At 31.7% G+C, this 14674-nt stretch overlaps 5 protein-coding genes across 6 annotated transcripts; 3 read left to right on the forward strand and 2 right to left on the reverse strand.

The window, feature by feature from the left end:
* Positions 1-1105: 1105 nt before the first annotated feature.
* Positions 1106-2119, forward strand: LOC137838033 (uncharacterized). The gene has a single exon (XM_068647243.2). The coding sequence runs from the start codon at positions 1351-1353 to the stop codon at positions 1912-1914; it is 564 nt and encodes a 187-aa protein (XP_068503344.1). The 5' UTR covers positions 1106-1350; the 3' UTR covers positions 1915-2119.
* Positions 2120-3192: 1073 nt separating this feature from the next.
* Positions 3193-5587, forward strand: LOC137838034 (AT-rich interactive domain protein). The gene is made up of 2 exons (XM_068647244.1): positions 3193-3645; positions 5186-5587. The coding sequence occupies exons 1-2, from the start codon at positions 3292-3294 to the stop codon at positions 5417-5419; spliced, it is 588 nt and encodes a 195-aa protein (XP_068503345.1). The 5' UTR covers positions 3193-3291; the 3' UTR covers positions 5420-5587.
* Positions 5588-5852: 265 nt separating this feature from the next.
* LOC137838035 (Bifunctional inhibitor/lipid-transfer protein/seed storage 2S albumin superfamily protein) lies at positions 5853-6847 on the reverse strand. Its single transcript, XM_068647245.2, has 3 exons — positions 6390-6847; positions 6204-6281; positions 5853-6045 (listed from the first exon to the last, which is right to left on the reverse strand). Exons 1-3 carry the CDS (start codon positions 6763-6765, stop codon positions 5912-5914), a joined length of 588 nt encoding a protein of 195 aa, XP_068503346.1. The 5' UTR covers positions 6766-6847; the 3' UTR covers positions 5853-5911.
* Positions 6848-7583: 736 nt separating this feature from the next.
* On the forward strand, positions 7584-9783 carry LOC137838037 (heavy metal-associated isoprenylated plant protein 19). 2 transcript variants are annotated; one of them, XM_068647247.2, is made up of 3 exons: positions 7584-7903; positions 8003-8084; positions 8283-9783. In XM_068647247.2, the coding sequence occupies exons 1-3, from the start codon at positions 7892-7894 to the stop codon at positions 8498-8500; spliced, it is 312 nt and encodes a 103-aa protein (XP_068503348.1). In that variant the 5' UTR covers positions 7584-7891; the 3' UTR covers positions 8501-9783. The 2 variants fall into 2 exon arrangements, with proteins under 2 accessions (XP_068503348.1, XP_090157880.1); XM_090301754.1 differs by having other exon boundaries at positions 7820-8084.
* Positions 8656-9719, reverse strand: LOC137838036 (uncharacterized). Its single transcript, XM_068647246.2, has one exon. The coding sequence runs from the start codon at positions 9717-9719 to the stop codon at positions 8940-8942; it is 780 nt and encodes a 259-aa protein (XP_068503347.1). The 3' UTR covers positions 8656-8939.
* Positions 9784-14674: the final 4891 nt, after the last annotated feature.

Genomic DNA, 14674 nt, shown 5'->3' on the forward strand with positions numbered 1-14674 from the left:
TTTTTTTAGTTAAATCACAATAACTAATTTATGATTTATTTATAGAAAATTTGTTCATTAGTATAATAGGCTTTCATCTAGTATCTTTTTAAAAATATTTATTAATATGTATAGTCTACCTATGTATCGTTTTTGTTAACATATGAGTTTTGGTCTAGTTTCCGCATATTTTTTGTATTTTTATATTTTTTTTAATAATATTTTTTTTCATGTGATGATAAATGATTGTTGTTACTTGAGGTGTTAGTCTAGCTGAGATATCAAGTAGTATAGTGATGTCTAACACGAAATTTTTTTATAAAAAATAATTATATGAAACACGTGAGAGTTTAACTATGCATATAATTACAAATTTAATCCTTTTAGTAAAATACTTTTACCTTTTAATTTACCTTATACCTATTTTTACTCTTTTGTTGAATCTACTATTTTATTTTCTGTGGTTGAAATTACGTATACGAATTAGAGAGGTTAATATGTAGTAATTTGAAAAGTGGCATGTACTAGTTGGTGGTTGTAGGACAATCTAACACCCCCATGGACTCACTAGAACCTTCTTTCCTTGGCTTTGATGATTGATTAAAAAATAAGCAAGAAAATTTGTCAACAAAACAAACCCATATCTAATCTTTCTATAAATAATAATATTCTACAAAAGGAAAACACACCAAAACAAAATCAATCCACCCCAAGAATCTACCACCTGTGGTGTGACCCACTCACCACTCCACCAAATCCCAAACTTTCAAAACAAAAAATTAAAAAAAAAACAAAAAAAAAACACACATGATGTTTCCTATTACGTGGTCCCCACCCAGAATCCAAATCCAAATTAAATTTAGTTAATTGTCGGAAAAGAAAAATCAGCTATCTGCAATAATGGCCAACGGATCTCACACGCCAAAATGGAAAACTCAGAACAACACACAACACAACATCAGTTTCTATTTTTTTTTTTACAATTTATTTTTTTTCACTAAGTATTTATTATATATAATAGAATCTATTTCTATTTAGTGTGGGAAAAAGAAAAAAAAGTGCAGAATCATTGGTATCAACAAAATTTTCTTGATAATTTTTGTATGAATATTAAAAAAAGTTATGGTTTTGTGTGAAAGAAAAAAGAAGATAGAGAGAGAAAGAAGGAGAAGTCCGTGAATGGAGTTGTGAGCGATATGCACGCGCCTGTCACTATCTTGCATTAGGAATTAAAGTAGAGAAACCCTATCTCACTTTTTTTCTCACCCTTATATATAACACCATTCACCCTTTCTCTTTCTTCCCACCCAACCCTTTCATCTTTTCTCTCTCTTCACTCTTTTCAACTTTTTCTTCTCTTTTCTTCCTTCCATGGAGGATTCCAAGAAGCGAGTTCGTGACGAGTTAGCCACTGACTCGCCCCACTTCAAGATTCCCCGAGTTCACTCCTCCGAGTCACTCCTTCAACCCGACGTTCACCTGCAGGACCACATTTTCAACATACTTGATGACGCCGACAATGTCTCCGACCGTGCCACGGTGCAGGGTCTCGACTCAGTCATCAAGAGCTTCGAAGACGAAATCAAGGCTCCGGCTTTCGACCCGACCCAGCTACCCGATTCCGGCGAGTTGCAAAATAAGCTCGGGTATTTACTCGAGGCTTCCGACGACGAGCTGGGGTTGCCGCCGACAGAAGCGGCTGCTGAGGAGCCGGGTCGGGTTGACCCGGAACTTGACCCGGAAATGGCGGAGCTTGCTGCTTTCAATGGGTTTGAAGACTATGTTCCGGGCTTTGATGCATTTGGGTTCGGTTCTGAATTCGCGGCGGAGTGTGACGATGGTGCTGCGGGTTTTGTGACTGTGGATGGGTTGTTCGATTATGCGGATTCGCCGGCGGATGTTTTGTGGCGGTCGGAGTCATTACAGGCTATGTAAGCGGCGGTGATGAAGTTTTGTGGTGGGTTAGTGAAACGGTGCTTAGGGGTGGAAAATGTAAATCTAGGAAAGTTTGGGGGTACGAAGAGACAAAAAAAAAGTAGCACAGAAATGTAGGTGTAGATGTGAAAAGTTGTAGGGCTAAGATTTGTTTGTTGCTTCAGTTTTTTGGTTGAATTCAATTGAAACAAACTGGACTCTTGACGACACCGTTTTTACATTTGTTTTTTTGCATATTTTTTTATTTATTTTTGGTTTTATTTATGGAACTAAATATCTTCTGAGCTGAAGTAAAACGTTTAATTACTGTAGTAAAAATACTTTTAATTATTGATTATTTTATAAAATATCTTTTATTAAATTTTTCTATATTTTTTAAATTATTAATTGACAAAAACATTACATAACTAAATTTTCATGGTTGGTAAAGTTCTTTCATCATAATCTCAAACTAAATAAAAGTAATTAAACAGAAGTGATGAAAAAATTAATTAATTCCACATTTATTTGCCTTTCTGTCTCACTAGAAAGAAAAAAAAAAGTCCCATTAATGGTTAGCGTTACAGCTTATTTATTTATTAATGGTAGTTACGTAATAATAATAAATTGAAAACGATTTTGTTTTTGTATTAGAATAGTGAAAGTTTTATGATTTGAGAGAAGATATTCTTTTCTAGATTTATTTGATAGGTAGAAAAAGCAATTACTTAGATCATTTGATTGTTTACAAAAAAAATAAAAAAAAATATACATGATGGTGTTATGTTTAGATAATATACAAAAGTAAAATTTAAAATTTTATAACGTAAAGTTTATACATTATAAAATATTTTAATTTTTATAATGTAAAGTTTATATATTATAAAATATTTTAATATTTACTTCACGTAAAATTTTCAATGTATGTATTTATGTGAAGATCCGCATGTTAAGATTTTTTGCTTAATTTTTTTTATATTAGATTTTAAAATTCGTGATATTTCCTGTAGGATTATATTTTTAAATTGTATCATCATCTATAATACAGTTTAAAATTATATTTTAAATTATATAATAATATTATATATCGATCCAAAAATATTTTAAATTGATTGAATTATATTTGAAAAATATAATATAAGATGTAAGAGTAAACAAGTTAAAAATAATTTAAGAATTTTTTTACAATTTCTAATTTTTAAAGGAGTAAATATTGAGTTTTTTTTTCTCAAGTTAATGTAATATTTAGTATTTGTCTCAATTTGTTTATACTATATTTTAAATATATTTTCTTATTAGTTATTGAGAGTATTCAATTTTTGAAGACCAAAAAATATGTGTTGCAAAAAAAGTTAGTTAGATAGAATCAATATCCGTTGCGAGAATTCTTATCCACCCATGGCGTTCACCGTGCCCATTGGGAGTGGCGCGGCGATAATCCCCTGCGGCAACACTGCCGCAACCACTCGCTACACCCGTCTCCTTTCTTCGTCTAATCGAACGCCAAGAAATCACCTCCATGTGGCGTGCTCGAAGAAGTTCTCCTCCGATTCGCAACCTTTCAGCGCCGTAACAGAACCGCAAGCCACGGCGGAGATCGGAGACGAAGAGCCCATGGACGAGGAGTTTGCTGCCCTTTACAGTAAGGTGAATGGCATTCTCGAGGAAGAAGCGGACTTTTGGGAAGGACCGCAGTGGGACTTGCTCGGCTTCTTCGTCAAGTATTCCTGGATTATTGGCTTCGGTGTCGCGGTATAACCAATCACTCTATTCTCCTTAGTTTCTTCTTTATTAAAAAAGTGTATTATTCATAAGTGACCGTAAATTTCATCGATGGATTTTATAAATTTGATTTAAATTTAAAATTTATTTCTAATCATTTTGAGGCGAGTCATTTTGAATTATTTTGATCTTATGTTAGTGATTGTTTTGTTAGACATGTATTAAGTCATCTGTTATTGAGTCATTGGGTTGTTATCAAATGAGTATAATATATCATCCTATCCTATGGATGAGTTAGTAGTCTCAATGTGAGGAGTAGGTTGAAAATCCTATATTAAACTATAAATTAAAATATTTTAAATAAGTGGATACAAGTTTGTTTTTACGAAGTTGAATTAGAATTAAATTTAATTCTTACTATTCATCTTTTTCCTGAAATTTATGTCTCTTCTACTTGAAATTACAGTTCAGTGTTTAACATAATCGTATAAAGTTTAAAGGATAGCATGGTTGTGGAGATTGCAAATGCGTTATGTACTTCTGGAACAAGACTTCAATCTTAATTTTAAATTAATTTAATTATGTTTATTTTAAAAGAAAAAATTATTAGAATGAACTATATATAAGTTGATTTTGTATAAACTCTTTCCAATAAATAACTTACTTTAGATTTTAATTTTTAACCTTTATCTTTAAACTCATAAAATAGTGCTCGTCTTAGTCTCTTGTGTTTAAATCTGTTGGACTAAGAGATTTAAGATTAAAAGAAAGTTAAAAAATTACAGGTTAAGGTGAGTAGTTGCTAGCTACAGGGATTAAAGCCTAGAAATGATATAGGTATAGAGATCAAATGAGTAATTAGATTTTTAATTTTTAAAAGAATGGTGTTTTTTACACTAGCTTTTGTTGCATCACTGGGTGTTTCTCATGAATTGTTCTTCGTTAAGTTCTTAAATATATAACTCTTTTTCTTAGTTTAAAGACATGTGTGTTTGATTCAAGAGGAAAGAACTAGGGTCTTGCTTTGGTTATTTTGGACAAACTCAAGTTTCGAGTTAAACACTATCTCTTATATTGAGATTTAAGAGATTTATCTCTTCTTACAATTTAGCATTAGAGTTGATCCTCAAGTTAATACCCTCTTAGCCCTTGATATTGTTGTGGTCACGGGTCTATCTATAAGAAGAAATTGATTAGGGAGCATTTAGTTATAGATGTTTTATTCAATGGAAAACACAGTTTAATAGTAGAATACTATTATTTAGCGAATTCTATATCTGAAAGAACTCTCGACCACTTATTATTTAGTTGGAACTGGAACAATCCATAACTGGCTGAAGTTGCAGATGCTTTTGACTATGTGTTTTGTTTTTTAATTTAGAATTTTAGAGAATGATGCTATTCTTTCATAGAAATGGGTAGTGTAAACATTCAATGTCTATGATGGTTCAATCAAGGTTTTAAATTGTAACATTAAACAACATCATGACAATAATCATGTCTATTAATTTGCTTGAAATGGATATCTTTACTGAATCTTTGGATGTGCTTATGTTCACTGTCATTACAGGTATGTGTTAGTCTATATGGTTGTCTTACATATCAACAACCATCAAAAGAAGTGATGGATGAGATTGAAAGAAAGTATGGAGTGAGGTCTGGTGTGGAGTCCAGTGTGGAGTCCAGTGGAGACTCCAGTGCAAAATCCAGTGCAGAGTCCAATGATGTTTTTGAAGACCTTGATTCATATGACTCTGATGTATTTGATTCCAATCCAACAGAAGTGGCTCCTAGTTTGAATTAGAGTCTTCATAGACACTGGATATGTGCCTTATTTTTGGCATATCAATGCAGAGAAATGAATTCAAACTTTTTCTGAGCTAAATTTGTAAGGCAATGCTTCTACTTATATGTACACCTTTTATAATGTATTACTTCTCCGATAGATTAAATGAAGTGAGTTAATTATACATGGACATGCATGGTTAGTAGTAGGAGGATTTCATGTGATTGCTCAGGTATCATTGTTGACAATCTTTAGTCTATGTTGCATACCAAAACCATTAAAATGAAAATAATATATCGCTTTAGACTATAATACATTTGGATTATAATTCATGAAATGTAAAAATTAATACTCAATATTTAGTTTAATGGGTAAGATAGAAGGTAAAAGTTTTATAATCTAATTATAATTTTTCATAAACTATCTAAAAATTCTTCCAATCAGAATTACATGATAAATTTAGTATATAAATAATTTACTATACTTCACCCACTAAAATTATTACATCATTTATGTCACTAAAATAAAAACTAATATTGCTAGAGTAGTAACATCCAGTTTTATTGTGTTTAAGTTAGTGGCTTCACTACTTCGAAACCCAAATCCCATGACAGGTGTTGGTGGAACAGAAAATGCCGGAGAAGCTACAAATTCAGAAGAGCAAGATCATTACAAATAGGAAGCAATTTACAGGACATCAACAAAGGAAATTATGACAATAATCGGTTTAATTACTTGAAGAGAAATGGTTAAATAAAAATACAAGAAAATATGAGATTTATAAAAAAAAAGTGTTGCTTACCAATAACAGTGGAATTGTTCGTTGTGTCTAAGGAAACCTGAGAATGAGGAGCAGTTGCAGGCCTATGCACTTGTTTCACTGAGTTAAAGAAATGAAGGAAAAATCAATTCAATGCATAATAACATACAATTATTTATACAAATTGATAATATATGATTTTAGATCAAATGTGACTATTTATGCAACCTAAACAGGCAGAGTTATTGGTATTAAGTTGAAGCATGCAAAGAGCTGGTAACTGCAGAGCAAGTGTTCTGTTGATAGGGAGAGAACTGAAGTTAGTGCCATTGAACAAGAGGCAAAGACAATGTGGCTCTTGGCTGTAGATCTGCTTGAGGTTGTCACAGCATTGTGCCACTGGAGAAGGGGAAGTACCCTGCACAAATGGTGTGCAAGGAATGAGAAAAATTAGGCTTGGTGTGCATTGGGCTATGGTGGGGCTTGAAGGGCTAGAGTCTTGTGAAAGTATGTTGGGAAGATTGGAAATAAACAGCAAGAGAATAATCTGATACAGATTGAGGGCAAGATAGAAACTATCCAGAGAAACCATATTGTTATGCATTTTAGTGTTGGTGGAAGGTGTCTAAATAGGTATATGATCAGTTTTCTGTGTGAGTTGTTCCATACATTATGTGTGAGTTCCATCTAACATGTATTGCTTGTTTCTTCATGTGATAAACTAACTTGTTTAAAAGCTTAAAATGTAAGGCAAAGTTACAACAGTTTAATTTTCCTGAATCTAAAACTTTTTATATTATCAATCAATTAAAAACTGTACATGTAACTTTTAAAATTATTGTTGGAGATCCCACGTCGACTAGAGATTAGAGCCTTTCATTGTATATAAGTGGGTGCAAACCTCACCCCATTGAGCCGGTTTTAGACTTAAAGTCGTAATAATTATTAAAAGAAGTCAATAATCTCTCACTGTAAAGTTTTCTCAACTTTAATTATAAGATGTTTTGTTGAATACTAATAAACCAAAAACCAGTACTAATGTGCACAACAATCTTTATCCTATCCCTGCCTTTCCTTTCTTTTCTTTTTCCTTTTTATTTACTTCCTATGCATAATTAGCATGGTATACTTCCATGATAAAATTGTTTTAATTGTTATTTTTAAAGGAAAAATATAAGAACATAACTGTCAAATCTGAAACAGAAGTCAAGTGAGGAACCAGTTTACAGGTCTCTACAAAACATATAATTTAAAAAACACAAAAATAGAGTTGACCAAAACCTGGCAAGATAGATATTCATTTGCTCTATATAAATGTGAAATGCTTGACAATAAAAATAAAACATATTTTACATGTTAAATAATGATAAGTTCAACTAGCACAAGCACAGGAAGTAAGTATGTTTTCCTTTGTTTATGTAGTGGCATGCACAAAACGGCAACAAAGAAGTCAGGAATAATGTGACAAACTAAGCTACAACTGTGCTACATTAGCCTCCCTTTGCCTAGCTAGTCACAGAAAGAATCAGATTCAGAAATTAAAAGGAGCATCAGTGTCAAGGAAAATGCTAACCAGCTCATTATAAACACTTTTTGACTCTCAAAGTTTGTTGTTGCATGCCTTTTAAGAATCCTTTTTCTTTTGCTAGCTCATTCATACTATTTGGATTTTTCAAATTCCAGTTCTAAGTGTCTCTCTATCTCTTCCTAATTGCCAATTGATCGGTTTCATGACAGTGAAGGCAAGCACTGATCACCATCTTTTGGTTACCTCAATAGTTCTGAAGCCATAAATGCTTAAAATACCATCTGAATCATTTTTGTTTCCTTTGGGTTTGCAGTACTTCTGCATGGTGAAGAGGATCAATATTGATTGTAATGGATGTTACAGAAAAGTCAAGAGAGCCATTCTTGATATGCCAGGTTAGATCATGTTTGGATTTCAGTAGAGACAGTAACATATATAACATTTTTCTTGTTGAAAAAATTGTATTGAAATTTCACAAAAATGCTTTTCTAACTTTTATCCAAAAAGTATATCTTTAGACATCATTGATCACTCTTAATTTCATGGTAATAGCTTCTTAAACTGTAGATTCTCTTTATTTCTGACTGTGCTAGAGTTGGATAGTCATCTCCTTGAGAAGCAGCAGACAAACGTAGTGGTATGTGGCAGGTTCATCCCCCAAGATGTGGCAATCAAGATAAAGAAGAAAACTAATCGCAGAGTTGAGATTCTAGACATACAAGACTTGAGCGACAGCAATGAAGAGGAAGACCAGAAACCAATGACCAATAATTGGACCACCCAGAATCAGATAGAAACATGTCTGGTTTGACAGAACCAGAGAATATACATACATATGTATTCAACTTGTGAAGTCAATAGTTTGGGTGTGTTTATAATTTGTTGGGAAGAAGTTATTTAGCTGGTAGCTTTTGAATTAGCTAGGTTGCTACTGCATATGAACCTTATGTTAATGGCAAATCAAAAGAAAGAAATAAAAAGTTGCTTCATTTGAAAATTCAAAACACACAACTGAAGCACCCTTACAACAGGGTAGGTTTTACATATGCATCAGCATAACATTTATGCCTTCTTTCCCTTGCATGCATGCACCTTTTATTCCTCTTCCATACTCTATAATAACCATATACAACATCCACCACAATTACACGACATGTATGTGTACGTATATATGCAGCAAACTTATTAAAAACACAACAAGATCATATGTTTTACTATATATGTTGCATGCATGCACACACACGATGTCTCTACTTGTTGTCACTGTGTACTCCTGGAATCTTCTCTTTAATCTTGTCCATTATCCCTTTCTTCTCCTCATTTCCATGCTCCCTCCCATACCCAGCTCCAGTTCCACTTCCATAACCACCACCAGTTCCACTTCTAGGACCAGTGCCTGTGTCAGCGGTGTTGTCTCCAACGTAAGGACCACCACCGACAGCAGTGTCACCAGCAAAGCCACCGGTAGTCCCATGCTGTCTCCCGGTGTCACCAGTTAAACCACCGGTAGTCCCATGTTGTCTCCCGGTGTCACCAGTAAAACCACCGGTAGTCTTATGATTTCTCCCGGTGTCACCAGTAAAACCACCGGTAGTCCCATGCTGTCTCCCGGTGTCACCAGTAAAACCACCGGTAGTCCCATGCTGTCTCCCGGTGTCACCAGTGAAACCACCGGTAGTCCCATGCTCTCTCCCGGTGTCACCAGTAAAACCACCGGTAGTTCCATGCTGTCTACCGGTGTCACCAGTAAAACCACCGGTAGTTCCATGCTGTCTACCGGTGTCACCAGTAAAACCACCGGTAGTTCCATGCTGTCTAGCGGTGTTTACACCGTAAAGATTACTGGTATTACTGGTATCATGTTGCTTGTTAGTATCATCAGTAACACGACCGGTTCCAGTGGTGGCTATATAGGTGACACTAGTAGAATGAACCGGGTTGCCAAACTCATCAGTTGTCTTGACAACGTTGCCATACTCGTCGATCTTGCGACCCTGTTCATCCTCGTACTGCTTCTGATAACTTGCCATGATTTTTCTTGTTGTTGTTGTGATAGGTTTATGTGTTTATAAGAGGTTTTGTGTTTGTCTGAAGATGCTGTTGATGATGAAGAGAAGCATGCAAGCATGGGGTTTTATACGACAAACCAAGCATGAAAATCTGGTCAAGGCTCTTGAAAGCATGACACGTGCCATGTGGATTTCACGAAGCAACTGCCACGTGCATGGACACGTGTTGGTGTGTTTTTCAAGTGAAAGTTGCGTTGTCGTTTTGAGGAATGACACGTGCGGGCTCTACTTGGTGGATCGGTGGAAGAGGCCCAAATGGATAAGGCCCAAGTGAAAGGTATGAAGAACGTGACACCTGTGACAATTCGATAAAGATACCACAATCCAAAATTAGCCACGGAAAATTTATGATTAAACTTTTCTTGAATTTTAGGGTTTAGAATTTTAAATTTAAAAATAAATAAAAAATAAATAAAATATTAATTTATTGAAATGTAAGACACTATCCTATTAATTATCATAAAAAACCCTCCATTAATTAGATATGTCTTAAATTTTTAAATACTTTTTAAAAAGAAAAATAAAAAAGTGAAATTAACTTAAAATTTGTCTATACACACATTAAAAATAAAACTTTGTATACCATAACCTTTCAACCAAAAATCTACATTTAAACGTTTTAAATTTTCGATACTGATTTGCATATAACTTATTTTTAATATATTTATTTTAAAATTTAATAGTAATATTATATATAATAATTTGTGATTACAAAATATAGGTAAAACGTTTTATGCTATAATTTTTTTCTCCTATAATACTTAATAATGATTCATGAATTACATTTATATATTGGTGTGATTATCACACCTATATGTTAGATACAGTTAGATCATTTCTCTTAGTTATTGTTTGATATTTAGATTCCATTTTATCACAATTTTATTATGAAAATATATAATGATGATTTTAGGAAGAAAAATGCATATAAAAATTTTTCTAGTTGTGATTAATGTAAAACTTTTAGGTATGAACAACCTCCCTAATCAATGTGAAGGAGTTCGAAAAATCTAGCCACCCATACTTACTACATTAATATTTTGAACATTACAACTTTCATAAACCTAATTAGAATCACCCATATTCTTCTATTTAGATTTATAATACAAGTTTATCTTAAAAATGAAATTTCATAATAAATTAAATAGAGAGAGTTTCGACTTTAATTATATAAAATTATAAGTATATATATAAAAAAATCTCCTAATTGAAATTTAGAAATTAAAGAAATAAATTTCAAGTTTAAAATTAAATGATGTTTATATCCATTTACATATCATCAATTAATTTTACCTTAATCGGTGAAATATTTAATATGACTCAATTTTATTGTAAATTTATTAAAAAAAATCAAAATTGAAAAGTATGAATATTTATAGTCATTTATCTTAAGAATTAAATTTTAAAATTACACTAATTTTATTTTGTCTTTCCCACACAAGTATTAACTCTTTTATTAGATGTGGAAATATATATGTTATTGTGGAAATATTTTATTTACAGTGGATCTTCAACGTGGATTGTGAAATGTTTAACAATATTTGTGTTTGAAGAATCAAGTTTTGATTTTATTTTAGAAAACAATAAAACATTTTTTATAAAATAAATTAATCAAAACACTTTATCAAAATTGGAGTTCGTCTTGTTTCCTACGCGATGATAAAACAAAAGCACTTAACCAGCAAAATAAAATGATTTTTTTGGGTCAACGAATTAGAATTAAGAGAATGAATGGTTTTGAATTGCAAAAACTTGATATAATATTATATATCATGTCCAACTATTTTTTATAGAAAAAAGTCAGTAATATAAAAAATTGAAGAAGAAAAAAAAACACAATTCCTTTAATAGAATGCTTAAAATGTCAATGTATAAAATACTAAAAGTCATAAGAACATTTTAAACAAAATTCTTATTTTAAATTCATAAAAAGTCCACCAGTAAAATAGATGATGAAGATTTCAATAAATAGTTATAAATATTTGTTCTCCCTTATATTTTTATATTTAAATTATTCATAAATGAGTTGAATAATTTATTCAAGAGTGAAAGCTTATTCAGTAATATTTTTATTTATTTATAAGGAGTTAAATTTAATACACAACTGAAAGAGAAAATTAAATACATTGTTATTTTCACATAAATATTACTTGATCATCTCTTCAATTACTGAAAAACAAAATGCCAATTTTTTTCTAAAATATAAATATCTACTATTTAATGTATGATGAGCTATAGGGAAACTTTATAACAAAAAATTAATTATATTATTTCCTAGGAATTTCAGCTGGTATACTAGATTAAATATTAATCTCGATTATTAATTCCTTGAAATTTCACACTAATTTTTTATCAAATGAGTTCTTTCCACTACGATTATTATTTCTCGAACGTGCGAGCTTTTGAAATTTAATCATATATCTATGTATCAAGTTAAACCTAAATTATATATACATGTTAACGAACAATTAATCACACAAATTAAGTAAAACTATTTATATTTTAATCTCTTAACAGCGTGTTAAAAATTTAATAAAACTAATTAATAATATTATGCTTTATTATCTGAAAATAGCATATAAATAGAATTTTTTTTAACATATTTTCCTTGCATAAATCAAATGTGTTTTTTTTTATTGGAAACGTATTATTTAATCTTTAAATATTAAAATAACTACAATTTTTATGATTTCAACTCAAAATCTTTTATTAAACTATATCAATCAAATTTTTATGATTTCAACTAACATTTAATTTATTAAAAACTTGAAAGCTTTAATATTTGAAGAGTCGAATTCGTGGGACAAGTCTTTTAAATAAAAGCTTCCAAAAGACAAGTCAAACTCTGGTGGAGAGAAATTCGAGGAATTAAAATCAAAGAACTTTAGTTAGTGTGTGAGTAGAATGATGAATGAGTGAATTGAAACACGTGCGTAATTCAGAAGATGAGAGAGTGTCTTTTGAACTTTGAAAAAACATGATTTTAATAATATCTTACTGTTAAATTTGTTTATCTTTTACTATGTTATTATATTTGACTAAGGTATTTTATTTAAACATTAGTATAATGTAATGATTGATATTCAATTTATTAGCATTTAAATTGAGTTGGATGTATATGTATGAAGGAGTTTTGTAACAAAAAGGGTTTTTATCTTGTATTAGATTATGTAATGTGTGGTTGATTTGTTTTATAGAAAAAAAAGATGAGAAAGTTTTCATGTTATTGACATTTGAATTAAATTTGAAATGCATGAATACCTTGTATATTATATGAAGTATGATGTAGATATAATTATTAATAGGAAATGAAATACTATGTTGATATATATAGTATATATATTGAATTCAAGATTCATATTAAGGAGATATCTTCACTCTACTAATATATTAGAATCAAATAGAGGAAGATTATTAGGTGGTGAGAGTTGAAAGAGGTTCCCATGAATGAGTTTGTGGTCTGAAAAAATAGCCTATTTGACAGGTCACATGAATTTACCTTGTTATATGAAAGAACTTGGTTCCTATTAATGTAGTTATGTTGGAGATACAATATTGTGAAGATACTATGTATGATGCATATCTCTCAGTCAAATTCATCGCATATGTCTTTCAGAAGTAAAGTCATGTACTGGTCAGACCTCAGACATTGGCTGAAGAAATCGGCATCAGACGTGACCTCGGATCTCGGCGGTCCAGTCACATTAATGGGCCACGTAGGTGGGCCCCAAAGATAATAAAGAGTTATTATCTATACGAGAGAGGGACCTAAGTCACGAGAGGATTCATGCATGTGGTGTGTATAGCACGTACAAGTCTAGCACAAGTAAATAATCCTTGGAGGCGCTAAGACCCGTTAGGGTTAGGGTTTCCAAGGATAGATTGCATGCATGACACGTGAATACTCAGGGCATCCATAGAACATATGACTTTGTAGCGCTGGTACATGAGTTGGTACCCTGACGCCCATCCTGTTAGAGATTTTGCACTCCAGAAGAGGCAAGTCTTGTGTCGCGGCTGCGCTAAGCTAGTGCAACGCGTCATAGGATGCCTCACCAGTAACCCTAATTTCATTAAAGGAAAGATCCTCGTGGGACAAAGAGTTGACCTAGATACAACCTATATAAAGGGTGGTAAGAACCCTAGAAAAGGTACACCATTTTTAAGAATGAAACTGCTTTACATACTTTACTGTTTCTTAGCCCAGTACTGACTTGATAATCGGAGTGCAATCAACAGGTAGGGTCCCCTATGTTTCAACGGAGCCACTCTCAACCACCCAAGAAGAGAGCTGAAACCACCAGAAAATAGGAGGAGCCACCATCTGCCTTTGGAGTCAACGACAACCGAGTCAACCGGCGAGAACAAGTCAAATGTTTTGTAATGTATTTCAGACATAGACTATAGATGTTATGAAAAACACTTGACTCTATAGTATGTATAAATTATTGAGAATGGAAGTTTAAGATATATTTATTAGCGTGTAATAAAAGTATTGACATGAATGTTTTTTAAAATTCTAACTTATTCTTATTTGTGTGTATTTATCGATTATGATAATAGTGTGTTACACAAAAAGTAGTAGATGTTCCATATGAAAAAGTAGAATAATAGATAAACATATTTTAATTGTTTATTATATATATATATATATATATATATATATATATATTACTCAATAAAGAAAACATTAATGATTATATTTTATCATAAATAATTAAGACTAAAAACACACGGTTAAGTATAACTTTTAAAAGGTGTAGTTTTAATTAATTATAGCTTATTAAAGCTTGTAATTATTTCTATATAATTATGTAGCTCATATTACTCCCTTATAAGAAAGTGTATGTCACTTTATACATATACACACTTACATATAAAAACCCATACATATATACCCAATAAGGGAGTCTCTA

Source organism: Phaseolus vulgaris, chromosome 4 (genome assembly GCF_051622355.1).
Source record: "Phaseolus vulgaris cultivar YP4 chromosome 4, ASM5162235v1, whole genome shotgun sequence".
NCBI classification, from domain to species: Eukaryota; Viridiplantae; Streptophyta; class Magnoliopsida; order Fabales; family Fabaceae; genus Phaseolus; species Phaseolus vulgaris.